This window comes from Pelophylax lessonae (genome assembly GCF_965119305.1).
Source record: "Pelophylax lessonae genome assembly, chromosome: 12".
NCBI classification, from domain to species: Eukaryota; Metazoa; Chordata; class Amphibia; order Anura; family Ranidae; genus Pelophylax; species Pelophylax lessonae.
Genome location: NC_138779.1, coordinates 177,386,566 through 177,403,220, shown reverse-complemented (window position 1 = coordinate 177,403,220; position 16,655 = coordinate 177,386,566). Strand labels below are relative to the sequence as shown.

Genomic DNA, 16,655 nt, shown 5'->3' with positions numbered 1-16,655 from the left:
AGATGGATATACCCTTGGGTGGAAGGAGAGAAAGAGTCGCCCGCTAAGCATACGTCACACCATAGAGGAGGGACTGTTTAGCGAATAGGAAGGAGATCGCAGAGAGGACTCACTGCCTGGAATCCGGTGACTCTGGATGAGTTCTCTTTCTGGAACCTAAATCTATCCTGGCCACACTATACAAACCTGGCTTACCAAGCTAGCTAAGGACAAGGACCCTGTGTCTGTGATCTGATACTCTTGGATGAGTCTCCTTATTTCAGAAGTTTAACTCCTTCTTGACTTTATTATACTATATATATTTGGTCCATCAAAGCTAGCGAATGATAAGTTGAGCCCCATTTAGATGTCTTCCAGTGCATTTGGGATGATATCCAGGAAATTGGACACCTCCAGCAAGTCCGTTGTGCACTGAATGCTGTCCTTCTAATTCACAAAATCATTGAATTAAAGGTATCATTATTTCTTGTGGCTTGGTTCGTTCCTCCTCTATGGTGTGACGTATGCTTAGCGGGCGACTCTTTCTCTCCTTCCACCCAAGGGTATATCCATCTACAGTTTCCTCCATATATGGGCTAAAGTTCAGTCTTTTTGAGAATGTTCACTTGTGAAGAATGTCTGTCAGTCTCCTGAAGAAGCCATTACAAGATGGTGAAACATGTTGAGCAGACATAATCAAGTGCTTTCTCCTTGCTTTTATATGTTTTAAAAGTATCCATGTTTGTATCATTGTCCTTAATAAAATAATTGTCATATTTTTTTACAAAAAAAAAACGATTTTTTTTCTCCATTATTCAATAATTGTCAGCACCTTAAAAGTCCCATTATCCTACCCAATTACTCTTTAGTTATACTGTACTTTATGGCCCCGTTCACACTTCAGCTGAGTATCTGTGGTCGCTTTATGGGTGTTCCTCTTTAGCGTTTGTACAGGTGTTTTTGTGTGCTTTTGCATGCATTTCAGATTTTTTATCTTTTTCCCCAATTGAAAACTAGTAACTGAGCGATAAAATGCACATTTTTTAGCCCTTTAGAAGTCTATCTGTGCCAAAGCACACGACTCTGTCCCAGAAGGACCTCTTATACTTTTTTCAATTTAAAAATCAACTTTTGTCAAGCCAGATGGTGCTGACAAGGCCACCCACAGAATTAATTTCGGCCGATTCAGCAGGAGCTGGCCAAAATCAGATCCAAGAATGGACAGCTTGAACCAGCATCTACCGGATTGCAAGTACCACTGAAAGAGCTAGAATAGTGAAGACTGTAGACAGGCAGTGGAAAAGCCATTTAGATGTATGTCATTACTATTACAAATTTGCTGCAGGGGAGCTTCTGAGATCTTGTTATAAGGGTCCATTCACTTGAGTGATTAGCACACCATTCAATTTCCAGTGGGCAAGATCTGCATATTCCTGCGTCCATATAAAACATAAAATGCAGTGCTTGTCATAAAAAAATATACAATGTAAATCAAGTCCTTTTCCCCTGGGAGAAGTGACAACTTGACATGGTAAACAAAATCTAAAGTATTATAAATAATACATAGCACATATACGCCTCGTTTCCACTGAGCAGTACAGTTCGGTTCGGTACGGTACGCAATTTTTGCCGTTTCCATTGTCAAAAGTTTTGAATGGTACCCTTATTCCAAACCGTACCGTACCACTTTTTTGGGACCCTTTCGTTGGGGTACCAAGCACATTAGTACCGTACCAACAGGGTGGAGCTACACTGTTGAGGTACTGTTGGGCTGAGGTACTGTTGAGCTAAGGTACGGTTGGCGGTGGAAACGCAAGCCTGATCAAGGCATACTGTTCTGAACCGTGCTGAACTGTTCCGAACCGAACCGAACCGCTCAGTGGAAATGAGGCAATAGAGTCCTTTGGCCATTAAAAGAGATTGCAGTTTAGCAGTGTTAACAGGATCATAGATCCATATTGGAGACCACCTTCACCACACACATACACCCATACACACACACACACACACACACACACAGCCTGTTACCCAAAGTAGTTGACCACCTATTACAGAGGGTCAAATATGCACATATGTGATCCTTAAGGCACCTCCCAGGACGGTCCACTTCCTCTGATATCTCATCAAATATGGTTCCTTCCAAATCTTAAAGCCACGCCACACACGCACACCTAGATCCGCAATGTGTATCTCTTAATGAAACAAATAGAGCCTTTTTATGGCATGATATGCTCTAAACACCATGTAATAAAGATAAAGAAAGCCACTCACATGCACTTCACTTAAAAACAGAATTCAAAGTGCCAAAATATTCAAATATTCCTGCATCTAGAGGGGAGTATGAATAGCTGCCGCTGCTCAGGCAATCCAGTGCAATGACAGGCTGACAACAGCAATTTGTGACTGTTCTCATAGCCAGCAATTACTTGTGTTGGTTGTGGCTGGACGTAGACATTGCATTGTATCAGTTGCATGTTTACCTAGAGCAGGGGTGTCCAACCTTTTGGCCTTCCTGGGCCACATTAGAAGAAGAGGAATTATTTTGGGCCACACATTTAATACACTAACAACAAGGATAGCTGATGAGCAGAAAAAGTCAGGCAGATCACAAGTTAACGTCACTGATATGTACATTGCTCAAAAAAATTAAAGGCACACTTTAAAAACATATTAGATCTCAATGGGGAAAAATATCATGCTGGATATCTATACTGATATGGACTGGGTAATGTGTTAGGAATGAAAGGATGCCACATAGTTTGATGGAAATGAAAATGATCAACCTACAGAGGGCTGAATTCAAAGATCGCCCGAAAAAGTGAAAAAATGATGCAACAGGCTAGTCCATTTTGCTGAAATCTAATTGCAGCAACTAAAAATGGTACTCCGTTTTATGCCCCCCCCCCCGTGTTTGTATGCATGCCTCACAACATTGGGGCATGTTCCTAAAGAAACGACGGGTGGTGTCCAAGGGTATTTCCTCCCAGATCTGGACCAGGGCATCACTGAGCTCCTGAACAGAATGAGGTGCAACCTGGCGTAGTCGGATGAACCAAAACATAATGTCCCAGAGGTGTACTATCGGATTTAGGTCAGGTGAGCGTGGGGGCCATTCAATGGTATCAATTCCTTCATCCTCCAGAAACTGGCTGCATACTCTCGCCACATGAGACCGGGCATTGTCGTGCACCAGGAGTAACTCATCCAGGACCCACTGCACCAGCGTAGAGTCTGACAATGGGTCCAAGGATTTCATCCCAATACCTAATGGCAGTCAGGGTGCCATTGTCTAGCCTGTGCATTCCTCCATTGATATGCCTTCCCAGACCATCACTGACCCACCACCAAACAAGTTATGTTGAACAATGTTTTTATGTTGCCCTCTTTTACTTTTACAGTAAAAATTATTACAAAAAAATGTATTATTAAATATGCGCATTACTACACTGCTCAAAAAAAATTAAAGGAACACTTTTTAATCAGAGTATAGCATCAAGTCAATTAAACTCTTCGGATAATGATTTGGTCAGTTAAGCAGCAGAGGGGGTTGTAAAACAGTTTTGGCTGCTTTGATGATAATAAAATGAATTGGGGCACCAGATGGGCAACAATAAGACTTTCAAAACAGAATGGTTTTACAGGTGGAGGCCACTGAAATTTTTTTCCCTAGTCATCTTTTCTGACTGTTTTTCACTAGTTTTGCATTTGGCTACGGTCAGTGTCACTACTGGTAGCATGAGGCGATACCTGGACCCTATAGAGGTTGCACAGGCAGTCAAACTCCTCCAGGATGGCACATCCATACGTGCCATTGCCAAAAGGCTTGCTGTGTCTACCAGCACAGTCTCAAGAGCATAAAGGAGATTCCAGGAGACAGGCAGTTACTCTAGGAGAGCTGGGTGGGGGCCGTAGAAGGTCCCTAACCCATCAGCAGGGCCGGTATCTGTTCCTTTGTGCACAGGGGAACAGGATGAGCACTGACAGAGCCCTACAAAATGACCTTCAGCAGGCCACTGGTGTGAATGTCTCTGACCAAAAAATCAGAAACCGACTTCATGAGGGCAGTCTGAAAGCCCAACCTCCTCCAGTGAGCCCTGTGCTCACTGCCCGGCACTGTGGAGCTCGTTTGGCCTTTGTCATTAAACACCACAATTGGCAGGCCTATCACTGGCACCCTGTGCTTTTCACAGATGAAAGCAGGTTCACCCTGGGCACATGTGACAGACGTGAAAGGGTCTGGTGAAGCCGTGGAGAATGTTATGCTGCCTGTAACATCGTTCAGCATGACCGGTTTGGTGGTGGGTCAGTGATGGTCTGTGGAGGCATATCAATGGAGGGATGCACAAACCTCTACAGGCTAGACAATGGCACCTTGACTGCCATTAGGAATCAGGATGAGTTCCTTGGACCCATTGTCAAACCCTATGCTGGTGCAGTGGATCATGGCTTCCTCCTGGTGCACGACAATGCCTGGCCTCATGTGGCAAGAGTATGCAGCCAGTTCTAGGGGAATGAAGCAATTGATACCATTGAATGGCCCCCACGCTCCCCTGACCTAAATCCAGTAGAACACCTCTGGACTGAAACCATTATGTTTTGGTCCATCTGACACCACCAGGTTGCACCTCAGTCTGTTTAGGAGCTCAGTGATGCCCTGTTCCAGATCTGGGAGGAAATATCCCAGGACACCATCCGTCGTCTCATTAGGAGCATGCCCCGACGTTGTTAGACAAGCACGTGGGGGCCATACAGGCTACTACTGAGTACCATTTTGAGTTGCTGCAATGAAATTTCAGTAAATTGGACTAGCCTGCTGCATCATTTTTTCACTTTGGGGGTGTCTTTGAATTCATCCCTTTGTAGGTTGATAATTTTAATTTCCAACAAACAATGTGGCATCCTTTCATTCCTAACATATTGCCAAGTTCATATCAGTATAGATATCCAGCATGATATTTTTTTCCCCATTGAGATCTGATGTGTTTTTAAAGTGTTTCTTTAAATTTTTTTGAGCAGTGTAGTTTGGGTGACAACCAAATATCTTTTTTACATTCTGAGGTCGTTGTGGTAGTTCCTCAGTTATCAGATGCAGCCTGCATATCACCCAGGAGCACTAGTAGTGCAAATTGGATAAATTACATTTTTTAGTACAAAAATGTTCCTGACTATTATTTTAAGGTTCCAACACCATTAATCTATTACTTTAAGGATCCAGTAAAGTGGGGGAGGCAGCAGTGGATGTTCCACAACTCAACTTTCTGAACTGAATTTTTCTAACCAAGTGCTCCAAATTCCAGGGCTCCACTTCAATTTAGGTAGATAGCTAAAGGTAGGCTCAGACAACCTTACGTGCCTGTATTTTAGTCCTGATAGAAATTTAGTAAGTCTAAACGTAAGGAAAATTACTAAAGATGAACTATAGACAGAAATGTATAACAAAAGTTAAGGCTCATTTACAGTTCTGGTTGGGGGGGGGGGGGGGGTGGGTGTTAAAAAGCGTGATCGGGTCGCATTTTTACTGCCTCCAAACTGCTCCTAGAGAAAAGTTAGGTCACAAGCCTGTCTATGCTCTCTGGAAGGATTGTGTAAATTTTGGGACATGATGAACGGAATTACAAATCCTTTGGCTTGCAAGATGACCTCCATTACATATACTGTATGTATCTAGGTTGGGTATTTTAGTAGTTTTCCTGGAGTTCAGCTTAATAGTTCAGGCTGCAAGATCTCTAAATTCACTGATAGCACATCCAGAACTGCCATTTTGATGGTGTAACATTCTCACTACCGGGCTTTCCTTGTATCCTACATTGCATAAAAGGAAGCAATAACCAAATTATCTTTCCTGGCCTATTGATGATCATGGAATTGGCTGTACAGCAGGCATATCATTTTTGAGACCTCTTCTTGTGCCAATTCACCACTAAACCAATATCATAACTTTTCAGAGAGCGAAGACAACTTTTTGCTATACAACCAAACCAGATATGAGATATCAGCTTTTGGAATCATGACTTGCCATGATATTTTTGACCAAAATATGTACACATCTGTTCAAGATGCAGTATTTTTACTGCTATCTTCATATATTCATTCATACAATCTTACCTGCTCTGTTGATCTCAATGATTTCCTCCTGAGCTAAGGGACAGGAATCTCCTTGAGCACTTCTATGGGGAGATTGCATGTCTGGTTTACAGTAATTAGGTGATCCAGGTTGAGGTGCCCGTGGAATATGTTTGTTCTTTTTCTTTGGTAGCTTCTGCTTAGCCATAGCTAGGGAGTAGTACATTCCAAAATTGTTGACAATGACGGGGACTGGCATAGCAATTGTTAGCACACCTGCCAACGCACATAGGGCACCCACCAACATGCCTGACCAGGTTACTGGATACATGTCCCCATACCCCAAAGTTGTCATTGTTACCACAGCCCACCAAAACCCAATGGGGATGTTTTTAAAGGCCGTGTGTGCACTGCCAGTAAGGTCACCTGGCTCTGCCCCGATCCTTTCCGCATAGTATATCATGGTGGCAAAAATTAAAACCCCAAGTGCCAAGAATATGATAAGGAGGAGAAACTCGTTTGTACTGGCTCGTAGAGTGTGGCCAAGGACTCGGAGCCCAACAAAATGACGAGTGAGCTTAAAGATTCTCAGGATCCTGACAAATCGGACAACTCGAAGAAAACCGAGGACATCCTTGGCTGCTTTGGAAGACAGGCCACTCAAGCCGACCTCCAGGTAGAAAGGTAAGATGGCCACAAAGTCTATAATATTCAAGCTGCTCTTAATGAATTCCATTTTATCAGGGCAGAACAAAACACGCATCAGAAACTCAAACGTGAACCATATCACGCACATGCCTTCTACATATGTGAGAAAAGGTTCAGTCTCCACTTCTAGTATAATCTCCGTCTTGGTGACGTTGTTTTGTGTGGTGGTCTCAGTCTTGTTGATGATCTCATTGAATGCCTCGTGGGTCTCAAGGCAAAACGTTGTGATGGAGATGAGAATGAAGAACAGGGAAGCAAAGGCGCAATACTGCCAAACAAACACAGAGAATACAGTTATACAAGCGACACAGACTCAATGTCAACATACACAAAGATACAAAATACAAAAACAAATTAATTACCTGTGTCCAGTATTCCTACTATACTATATTATTCATATTATATTATGGTATATTGTATTGCATTATATGATACATTATGATATGATATACAGTATGATATGATATATGATATGAGTCAGGATTTATGTAGAAGTCTTGTGGGTGAATCCCTATTCTAGTGTCAACTAACCCTAACAGGAACTGGAAGGAGCAAATTAAATTAGCAGGCCTATTGCATACCTCCCAACTTTTTGAGTTGAATGAGGGACACCTATCAGCAAAAGTATGTAGGCATAGGACACACCCCTGCCATGCCCCGTTAAAGGAGAATTATACAAAAAAAATTATTAGTTAAACCCACAAGTTCTCTTTTTTACCACTACTATTCCTTTATATTGGCTTTTGAAATGTACAAATGCAGCAATTAAGAAATTGGATGAAAGATTTAGAACTGGGAAACACTTTTTGAAAGATAAAAAGTGCATTTTTACACAACTATATAGATTAGACCAAAATGAGGGTCAAGTGGAAAGAGGGACAGAGGGACTTTGTTTCAAATCAGGGACAGTTCCTCAAACTCAGGGACAGTTGAGAGCTATGTCATTGTGTCTGCCTCTTTGGGTTCCTGGGTCATTTTGTGAGGACAATGTCCAGACTGGATGCTGGCTCTCTTGAGGGGAAGAGTATTGCTTGTTTAGGGACAAGTAAAATGATAACAATGGCAACTTCTTGGTTGTGTCTAGAAAGCATGATACACTTAATTAATCAGGGCCTCCTTCCGTCCTCATAATAAATTGTGGCAATAATGTAAAAATGAAAGAAAAAACAAAGAGAAATAATGTAAATAAATATACTTACCTTACTACTGGCTGTCAAGCGTGGCTTCTAAGCAAGGGTGATGTCACAATCCTTCCAAAATATACTGGGGAAAGCCGAGTATCCCAGCTCTCACGAGATGATGCCCCTGCATAGTGCTGCAGTATGAAGTTCGGGGATAAGGCAAGTATTTTTACTTTTGCTGCAGGTTCTTTTTCTTTAATGCCATCATTTATTACATAATTTATAATTTGGGAGGGGGTTCCTGGTGTATCAAAAAGATCTTGCTTGTTAGATCCATTTAAAGCAAATAAGCACTGACACCACTTAGCATACCCATTCAGGCACTTGCATATCAGGTTAATTTTGCTCTTCAGAGCCTTAGAACCCATAGATCCCAGGCCTTTCTAGCTTGTCATTAGGAATGCAGAGTCCTCCCTCCCACTTGACCTTTACCTTTGGCCCATGGAGCCAACCATCACAGTGATTGGCAAATAATAAGTCTTAGGAAGCTGTAGGGGGAAAGTCAGTCAGATGGCAATTAGTTTTTTGTTTTGATTTACATTGTACCTCAGGTTTACATTAAATTGTATGTATAGCCAAAACAATTAAACTATTTTTTAAAATTTGGATAAAGTATGGAATGGTAAAATCCTCCCCCAGTGTTTTATTGTTGTCTGTGTCCTGTTTGGAAGATTTCTCCTCATTTCCTATCTTGGAGACACACCAGAAAGTAAGGAGAAATCTCAATAAATGAAAGGATTTCCCACTGGAACAGATGTCCCCCATTGGAAAATTTCCTCTCAGCTTCCCACCTCCTGTTCCAGTGACAACTGCAAATTGTGGATTTGCCATTACTTTCTGCACTTGTGACAGTCATCAGGAAAATTAAAGAGTGGTAATTTTTCCAATGTACTTTTCCAATGGTACACAACATAATGCTAATTGCATCTAAGTCTTAGTTCGTAGGGTTCAATATTGAGTTGGCCCACCCTTTGCAGCTATAACAGCTTCAACTGTTCTGGGAAGGCTGTCCACAAAGTTTAGGAGTGTGTGTTTGGGAATGTTTGACCATTCTTCCAGAAGTCTCTAGTCTCCAGTCCCCTTTCTAATTCATCACAAAGATGTTCTATTGAGTTGAGGTCAGGACAGGCAAGTCATGTTCCTCCACCCCAAACTCGCTCATCCATGCCTTTATAAACCTTGCTTTGTGCACTGGTCCGAATCATTTGGTGGAGGAGGGATTATGGTGTGGGGTTGTTTTCGGTTGGGCTTTGCCTCTCAGTTTTAGGTTGGGCTTTGCCCCTTAGTTTCAGGGAAGGGAAATATTAAGGCGTCTGCTCACCAAAACATTTTGGACAATTTCATGCTCCCAACTTTGTGGGAACAGTTTGGGAATGGCCCATGCCTGTTCCAACATGACTGGGTACCAGTGCACAAAGCAAGGTCCATAAAGACATGGGTTAGCGAGTTTGGGATGGATGAACTTGACTGGCCTGCACGGAGTCCTGACCTCAACCCAATAGAACACCTTTGGGATTAATTAGAGTGGAGACTGCAAGTCAGTACTTCTTATCAAACATCAGTGCCTGGCCTCACAGATACGTTTCTGGAAGAATAGTCAAACTTTTCCCATAGACACACTACTAAACCTTGTGGACAAGCTTCCCAGATATGTTGAAGCTGTTATAGCTGCAAAGGGTGGGCCAACTCAATATTGAACCCTACGGACTAAGACTGGGATGCCATTAGAGTTCATGTGCTTGCAAAGGAAGGCGTCCCAATATTTTTGACATTATAGTGTGTGTGTGTATACATATATATATATATATATATATATATATATATATATAACTTTACTAGAAGGGGTGAGAGATGTTAGAAGACTGATGTGGAACAGAGGTATGTAGAAAATGCATCCTAAAATGGAGCTGTGACTTATAAACCTCCTATCTGATGGTGCCTGCATAGTTCCAGCCCCTTCAAATGCGAGCTCTCTTAAGGCAATTGGATGCCTTGAGAAATCTGTCAGAAAGCAAGTGAAGTGATCGTTGGTCAGATGGGTTTTACCGTATATGCCGGCGTATAAGACGACTGGGCGTATAAGAAGGCCCCCTATTTTCAAGTTAAAATATAGATTTTGGGTTATAATCACCGTATAAGACTACTCCCCTTTGGCAGTTTACACCCATTAATCTTCAGCCCAAAACGAACGTCCCTAATCTCTCAGCCCGCTGGATGTGTGGTAATACTGTATGTACTGTAGCTTCGGCTACATACAGTATACCGCGCAGAGGCAATCACTGCGAGCGATGTATTCTTATACAACAATGTTTTACATTTTGGCTTTTTGGCGTCCACCTCGTTCCCCTAGGAGAGTATCAGGCTGCTGTGGATGGTGCTAAAAGGTAAATAGTACTCACATTTGGCAAGAGGATTGTTTGGCTTGTGTGGGTGGTAAAAAGTTCTGTCTTGCCCAGTTGTTTGGTCTTCCCGTTGGTATAATAAATTCAAAGCCAGCTCGGATTGTCAGAGGAGTCAGAGGTTGTAACATTATCAGCCCGCCTCTCTGACTTGGCCAATTCGAACAGGCTTTGTATTCGATAATAGAATACATCACTCATTGTGATTGGCTCAGCGTGGTATATTGTATATGTAGCCGAAGCTACGGTACATACAGTATTACAGCACATCCAGCGGGTTGAGAGATTAGGGACGTTTGTTTTGGCTCAGATTGGCTCAAACTAATTATGTAAGGTAGTCCTCACATTTTATACTCCGTGTATAAGATGACCCCCCCCAATTTTTGGGGGATGTTTTTAAGGTTAAAACGTCGTCTTATACGCCAGCATATACGGTAGTTGATTAAAATGATGCTGTTTTTTTGCTACGGATTAAAAGAAGAGTGGGTGAAGCCGAGAGTGCCCTTGTAGGATTTTCTTTTGTATCTCTATCTATTGCCCAATCTGGCTGGTTTCTTTGGATCAGATGACATTCTCATATCTATTGGACCCATGTACAATCATAAGCTGAAAAATCATTTAGACAGGTTAACAAAAAATGTACATCTGCAAAAATATTTTCAATTACTTTTTGTTTTTTAAATTGAAGAATAACTTTCATGAATTGCATACAGTTTAACTTTAAAAACAGCCGAACATTCCTGTCTGTATAAGTGTCACACGTTGCATGTGTGATCAACTGCCTGTTAGCTAAGGGCCAGCATCATATGTCATGATACTGGAGACACTTGTGTAATGAACTGATCTATAGGCCCAGACATTATCAGTACAATGTGTTTTTGGGATTGCATCTATTTTAGTTTCTTCTTCAACGAAAAGAGAGGACAGTTTAATAGCATCAAATTATAAGTGCTGGAACCCAAAATAGTATTTCAAGTGCACATCTATGCCTTTTCGCCACTACAATTCAAGTCAATGGAAGGCTGAATACCATTTTATTGTATCTTCTGAATTTAAGCACTGGAAAACTGACATAATCAAGTCAAAACATGAATAAATAGCAAGCTACATTGTGTTTCTGATTATAGGGCTTGTGTGGAGCTGGCTTTAGCATACAAGGACAACTTGAATAAAGAAGGTAATGTATTCTGTTTCATTATACCTGCATTGTCAGATTAGGATAACAAGAGAAAACACAACTTAGAAAACATCTTTTGAAGGACATAGTTGAATATTTCATTGTGTCTGAATACTATATGGATGTACTGCGTAAATGTATATAGCCAAGTCCTGGACTACAAGAACACGGAGAAAGACGCATTAGAGGTTGATTTACTAAAACAGGAAAGTGCAAAATGTAGTGCAACTGTGCATGGTAGCCAATCAGCTTCTAACTTCAGCTCATTTTATTATTAATAATAATAATAATAATAATAATAATAATAATACATTTTATTTATAGCCACCTTTCAGAACACCCAAGGTCACCATACAAGAATAGCAACAATTAAGCTTTGACAAAACAAAAACTGGAAGCTGATTGGTTTCTATGCAGAGCTGCACCAGATTTTGCACTCTTCAGCTTTAGTACATCAACCCCATTGTTTCCTTACAGCTAGTTACTTTACTCTATTTATTGCAACATACAATGCCCTTTAGCCAGCAGTGAGAGAACTACACAGGAGAGCCTATGGACTTCTTTACAAGGCTCTGGAGATCAAGGGAGGTGAAGTTCAGGACATCCATGACATTACAGGTCCCATAGGTGCATGCAAACTTAAACTCCCATAAGACCCTGATGAGAAAATGGCAGAGATGGATAGCTTTTAAAGAGACTGAGGGGAGGACTTCACGCTCTTGGCACCAGAGAACTCATGGTGAGCACATCTGCTTGTGTGGCCACAGAACACCAGTAGGCCGAGCAAGTGAGGACAGAATATCAAGGCTGGAAGGATGACAGCACCTAGGAGAGAGAGAGACCATGTGGGACCATGGCGTTCACATTGCTTTGACACTGCATTTGTCTTGCAGAGAGTGGCGCATCATCTTATCCTTCCTCCTTCACATCTTTATTTACCATCAATGAACCATATGCACAAAACATATAGGGCCCCCTTAGTAGCCTGAGGCTAAATGAGAGCAGGACTTTAGGACAACTAGCGCCCATACTTCAGTAATACCGCACCTGTACCGTGTCAATTCACAACAACACCATCCCCATACTGTGCTTACATTAAACATGGACTGCACCTACACTGTATGCTGGACCATCTAGACTTTTGTTAAGCGCACTAACATTATTAAAGGGCCTCAACTATAGTCGGCAGAAGAACTTTATAAAATACTTTTCACTAGTTTCTACCCTTTATACATCTAATGGGTATTCTCCCATCACAATCCTAGGTGTAACAGTGTCATCCTTATTGCACTCTGTCAGAATAGCCTCCTAAATGCAATGCTTACTAATCTTTTGTCTGTCCACTGTAGAGTGATCTGCTACAGTTTATGCTGATCCCAGTACACAGTGTTGTCATATATTTGCCTCTGATTACTGGTGTTATCCTGCATTGATTTGTACAACTACTATTATTTGCCAAGATGTATGCTTTTACCCTCATCATTTGCAAGGTATTTCAATATATTGAGATCTACTCTACCAATCTGCTCGATGTGTCTGGTATATCCTGCAGTCAGGACAGCATTATTACAAACTGTTTAATTAACCTTGAGAGGGGTTGAAGTATCTGTAAGGTTGTGGCAAAGATCAGAGATCAGAGAATTGCATATGCAGGCAATGTTTTCTGCTTAGTGTTGCACAATGGTTGTGTATTACAATGGCCAGACACGAGAATGACAGGCAGGAATTCATCTACCCATCCTCAAGTGGGTTAAGAGTTGGGACCTGCCTTAGTGCACTGCACTACCCTACCATTGGTGCCTGAACAGTGCAATACTTGCTTGACACTTTTCAATTAGAGGAAACAGTTGACAGCAAAGAATTCTGAAAGTCCAAAACACTCATTAGTTACTAGGGTAGCCAAAATGAGCCACTGCTAGCATGGGTTGGACATGACAATGTCATATCTGTAAGGGAGCTGCAATCTCGCTGGCTGGGGGAAAAACAGGATTTTTTTGTTACTCACCATAAAATCCTTTTCTCTGAGTTTATTGACAAACACAGCTTCTCTTCATCCCTGAACATAGGGTTATAGCACCATCTGCAGGAGTAGGAAACTAGGCAGAAAAAGAAACAAAGCACCTCCTATGGGCAGTCCTAGCTGGTATATACTCTCTCTGCTATGGGTGAGCCAGATAGTAACAGAGCAGTACAAGAAAAAAGCCAAAGGAGGGGTGGTTGCTTAGTCCGTCAATGAACTCAGAGAAAGGGAATCCCGTTTTCTCTTACATCATTGACAGACACAGCTTCTCTTCATTCTTGACCATAGGGATATCCCAAAACAGTGCCTTAAAGAGGGATGGGAAACAAAGCAGGAGCCACACACAAAAAAGGCAACCCATCCGACACAAACTCCCACAGGGGAAACAAGGAACCTAAAACAACCACCTGCACAACTTTTCGGCCAAGGGAAGCATCCGAAATTGCAAAAACATCAACCTTGTAAAATGTGGTAAAAGTATACACAAACGACCAGTGGCCACCTTGCAAACTTTAGACACAGACGCCAGATGTCGGAACACCCAAGAGGCACGAATCAACCTGGTAGAGTGTGCTGTAATGGGAAAGGAAGGAGCCCGACCCAAAATGGCATAAGCCTGAACCACAAACTGCCTTATCCACCAAGAAATGATGGCAGAGGAGAACACCAGGTCTGGTGGGGACCGTCTGTTATCAGAAACAAAGAATCCCACCTCCAGCAGGGAGTCGTGGAGGACAGGTACACAGAAACCACCCTGACCACATCCTAGGAGTGCAGCACAACTTCCTTAGGGTGCAGAATATGTAGACACAGAACATTTAAGACCATGTCCCCAATCAGATGAAACTTAAAACCACCTTCGGAAGGAAGGACGGATGCGGGTGAAGTACCACTTTATCCTTGTGAAAGGCCAATTAAGGAGACTCACAGAACAAAGCCGCTAGCTCCAACACAGTGCACAGAAGTGACTGTGACCAAAAACTGAGAGAGCATAAGCAAAGGAATCTATCTGATGTTTCCAAAGGAGGCTACTAAAAGATCGAAAAAAATGAGGCTCAGGTCCCACGGTGGCAACAGAGAACACTTAAGAGGTGCCACTTGACGCACCCCATAGATAAAGGTACAAATCAAAGAGTGTGTGTCCAAAGGATGTTGAAAAATGAAAAAAGATTGCAAGGGCAAAAAATCTGACCCATGATGGTACTCAAGGCAAGCCTGCGCTCACTGCCCCATTGGAAAAAAGTCAAAATCCGAGCCACCAAGAAAAAAGTGTGGAGGGGCACCTGAAGCCTCGCACCACAAGATATAAGCTGTCCAAATGCAATTATAGATCTGAGGTAGATTAAGAGCCTGCAGCATGGTAGAAATCCGCAAGGCCATCAACCCCCTGTCTCTTGGAACCCAGGCTTTCAATTTCCAAGCCATCAAAACCTGCGATGCAAAGCAAGGTGCAATATCAGGCCATGAGACATATAATCTTCCTGTAGAGGCAACTGTCAGGATGTCTGTGATCTACCGTACACTATCCACTTACCAGGGTTAGCAAGGACAATCCAGAGCAACCAGAATGACCAGAATTCCACCAGGCTCTATCCTGCACAGCAGACAAGGGAAAAGCTTGAGAAGAGGTAATGCATAAATGAGAAGACAATGGCTCCACAGAACCATCAAGACGTCCATTGCATCTGCCAAGGGATCCCTCACCTCTGCCACAAACTGTGGGACTTTTCTGTTAAGACCGGATGTCAGGAGATCTACATCAGGAGTACACCACCATAAACTGTTGAGATTATTCCTTCCTGGTGTAGCAACCACTCTCCTTCATCCAGTGGCAGACAACTCCACCTGCCAGTTTTCAACGACTGGAACGTACACAGTGGGGAGAGCCAATACATGATGCTCTGCCCACTGAAAGATTCTGGAAATTTAAAGCGCTGCTGTCAAACTACTCATGCCGCCCTGATGGTTTCCATAGATTACTGCTGTGGTGGTGTCCAACTGAATCCTGACCGGGCACCCAAGAGGGGGGGGGGGCTGAGGACTACAACTTTGGTCAGGAGGGGAAAAGGAGTACCATCCCAGGGAGTACCCATGCCTTCCCCACATTGAGCCCAGGGAGGGGGAGGCATCTAGTTACTGATCCACAAAGCTTACGGGTAACTTTTCCAGGACTGATCCATCTTCAATGAGGTGAGTGGGCTGTCAGCCAGGTTAGCACTGTGACACTGACGCCAGGTGCCTGGTCATATGTGTCCCTGCGAGACATTTACCTTGCCCATCACCTCAGCCCAGCTGTTGATTGAAGATGTCCATAGAAAAATGGGAAAAATGAAAATAAAAAGTCTATTTAACCACAGGTCCCAGCAGTGAACTAGGTCCCTACACCTGAAACACTAGGCAGAAATAACTAGCTTGCCTATAGCAGAGAGAGGGTTTATACCAACTAGGACTGCCCACAGGCGGTGCTGTGTTTCTTTTTCTGCCTAGTGTCCTACTCCTGTCCTGTGCTATAACCCTATGGTCAAGAATGAAGACAAATTGTGTCTGTCAATGAACATAAGAGAAAGTCAGATTAGGAAACCTGCACCGAGCACTACTTTTACCTTACAAGAGCTGATCATCTCCTCTTCATCCCATCTGCATTCAAGTGAACAGAAATATTTAGATGAGCAGAATGTTCAAGCATTTAGGGCTGACAAATGGCAAACAACTGTAGGACTGTACTAGCATGGCCGACATGCCCTAAAGGCTTGTCCAACCCAGCACTTGGAGTAAACCCCTGGTAAAACATGGCTTGTCCACACACCATGCATGATGTACTGTGTACGGACTGTACAACACAGCTCAATGCATGAAAATATATGCATTAGAGCACTGGTGTGAATAGACCCTAATTCTATAGGTCCTCTGACCCCCCTGAAGATTACAGCTGTGGGGGTTAAAACTGCTGCTGGGCCTGTCATAGGCTCTCCAAAAGGCTGCCGAGTGCCGACTATGCCTATACTTTCTGCCCCCTTCCTCCATTAATTAAAGCTTCCCTCAATGAAAAGCACTCTTTGACTAAAAGTTCCACCTCCCCTATTCATAGAGCACTTTTTCTTGGTAGAAAGTATAACTCCACTTCTATA

The 16,655-nt window shown here is 42.6% G+C and overlaps 1 protein-coding gene across 10 annotated transcripts in view; it reads right to left on the bottom strand.

The window, feature by feature from the left end:
* LOC309568008 (voltage-gated potassium channel KCNC1-like) overlaps positions 1–16,655 on the bottom strand; it is a 208,774-nt gene that overhangs the window by 83,500 nt on the left and 108,619 nt on the right. For all 10 annotated transcript variants that reach the window (XR_014225982.1, XR_014225983.1, XR_014225984.1 and 7 more), the window contains exon 2: positions 6,085–7,018. Coding sequence is in view for 7 of the 10 variants with exons in the window: in XM_082273568.1 (XP_082129694.1) it covers positions 6,085–7,018 (934 nt within the window). In the remaining 3 variants the exon portion in view is untranslated. The remainder of the gene's footprint in view (positions 1–6,084; positions 7,019–16,655) is intronic.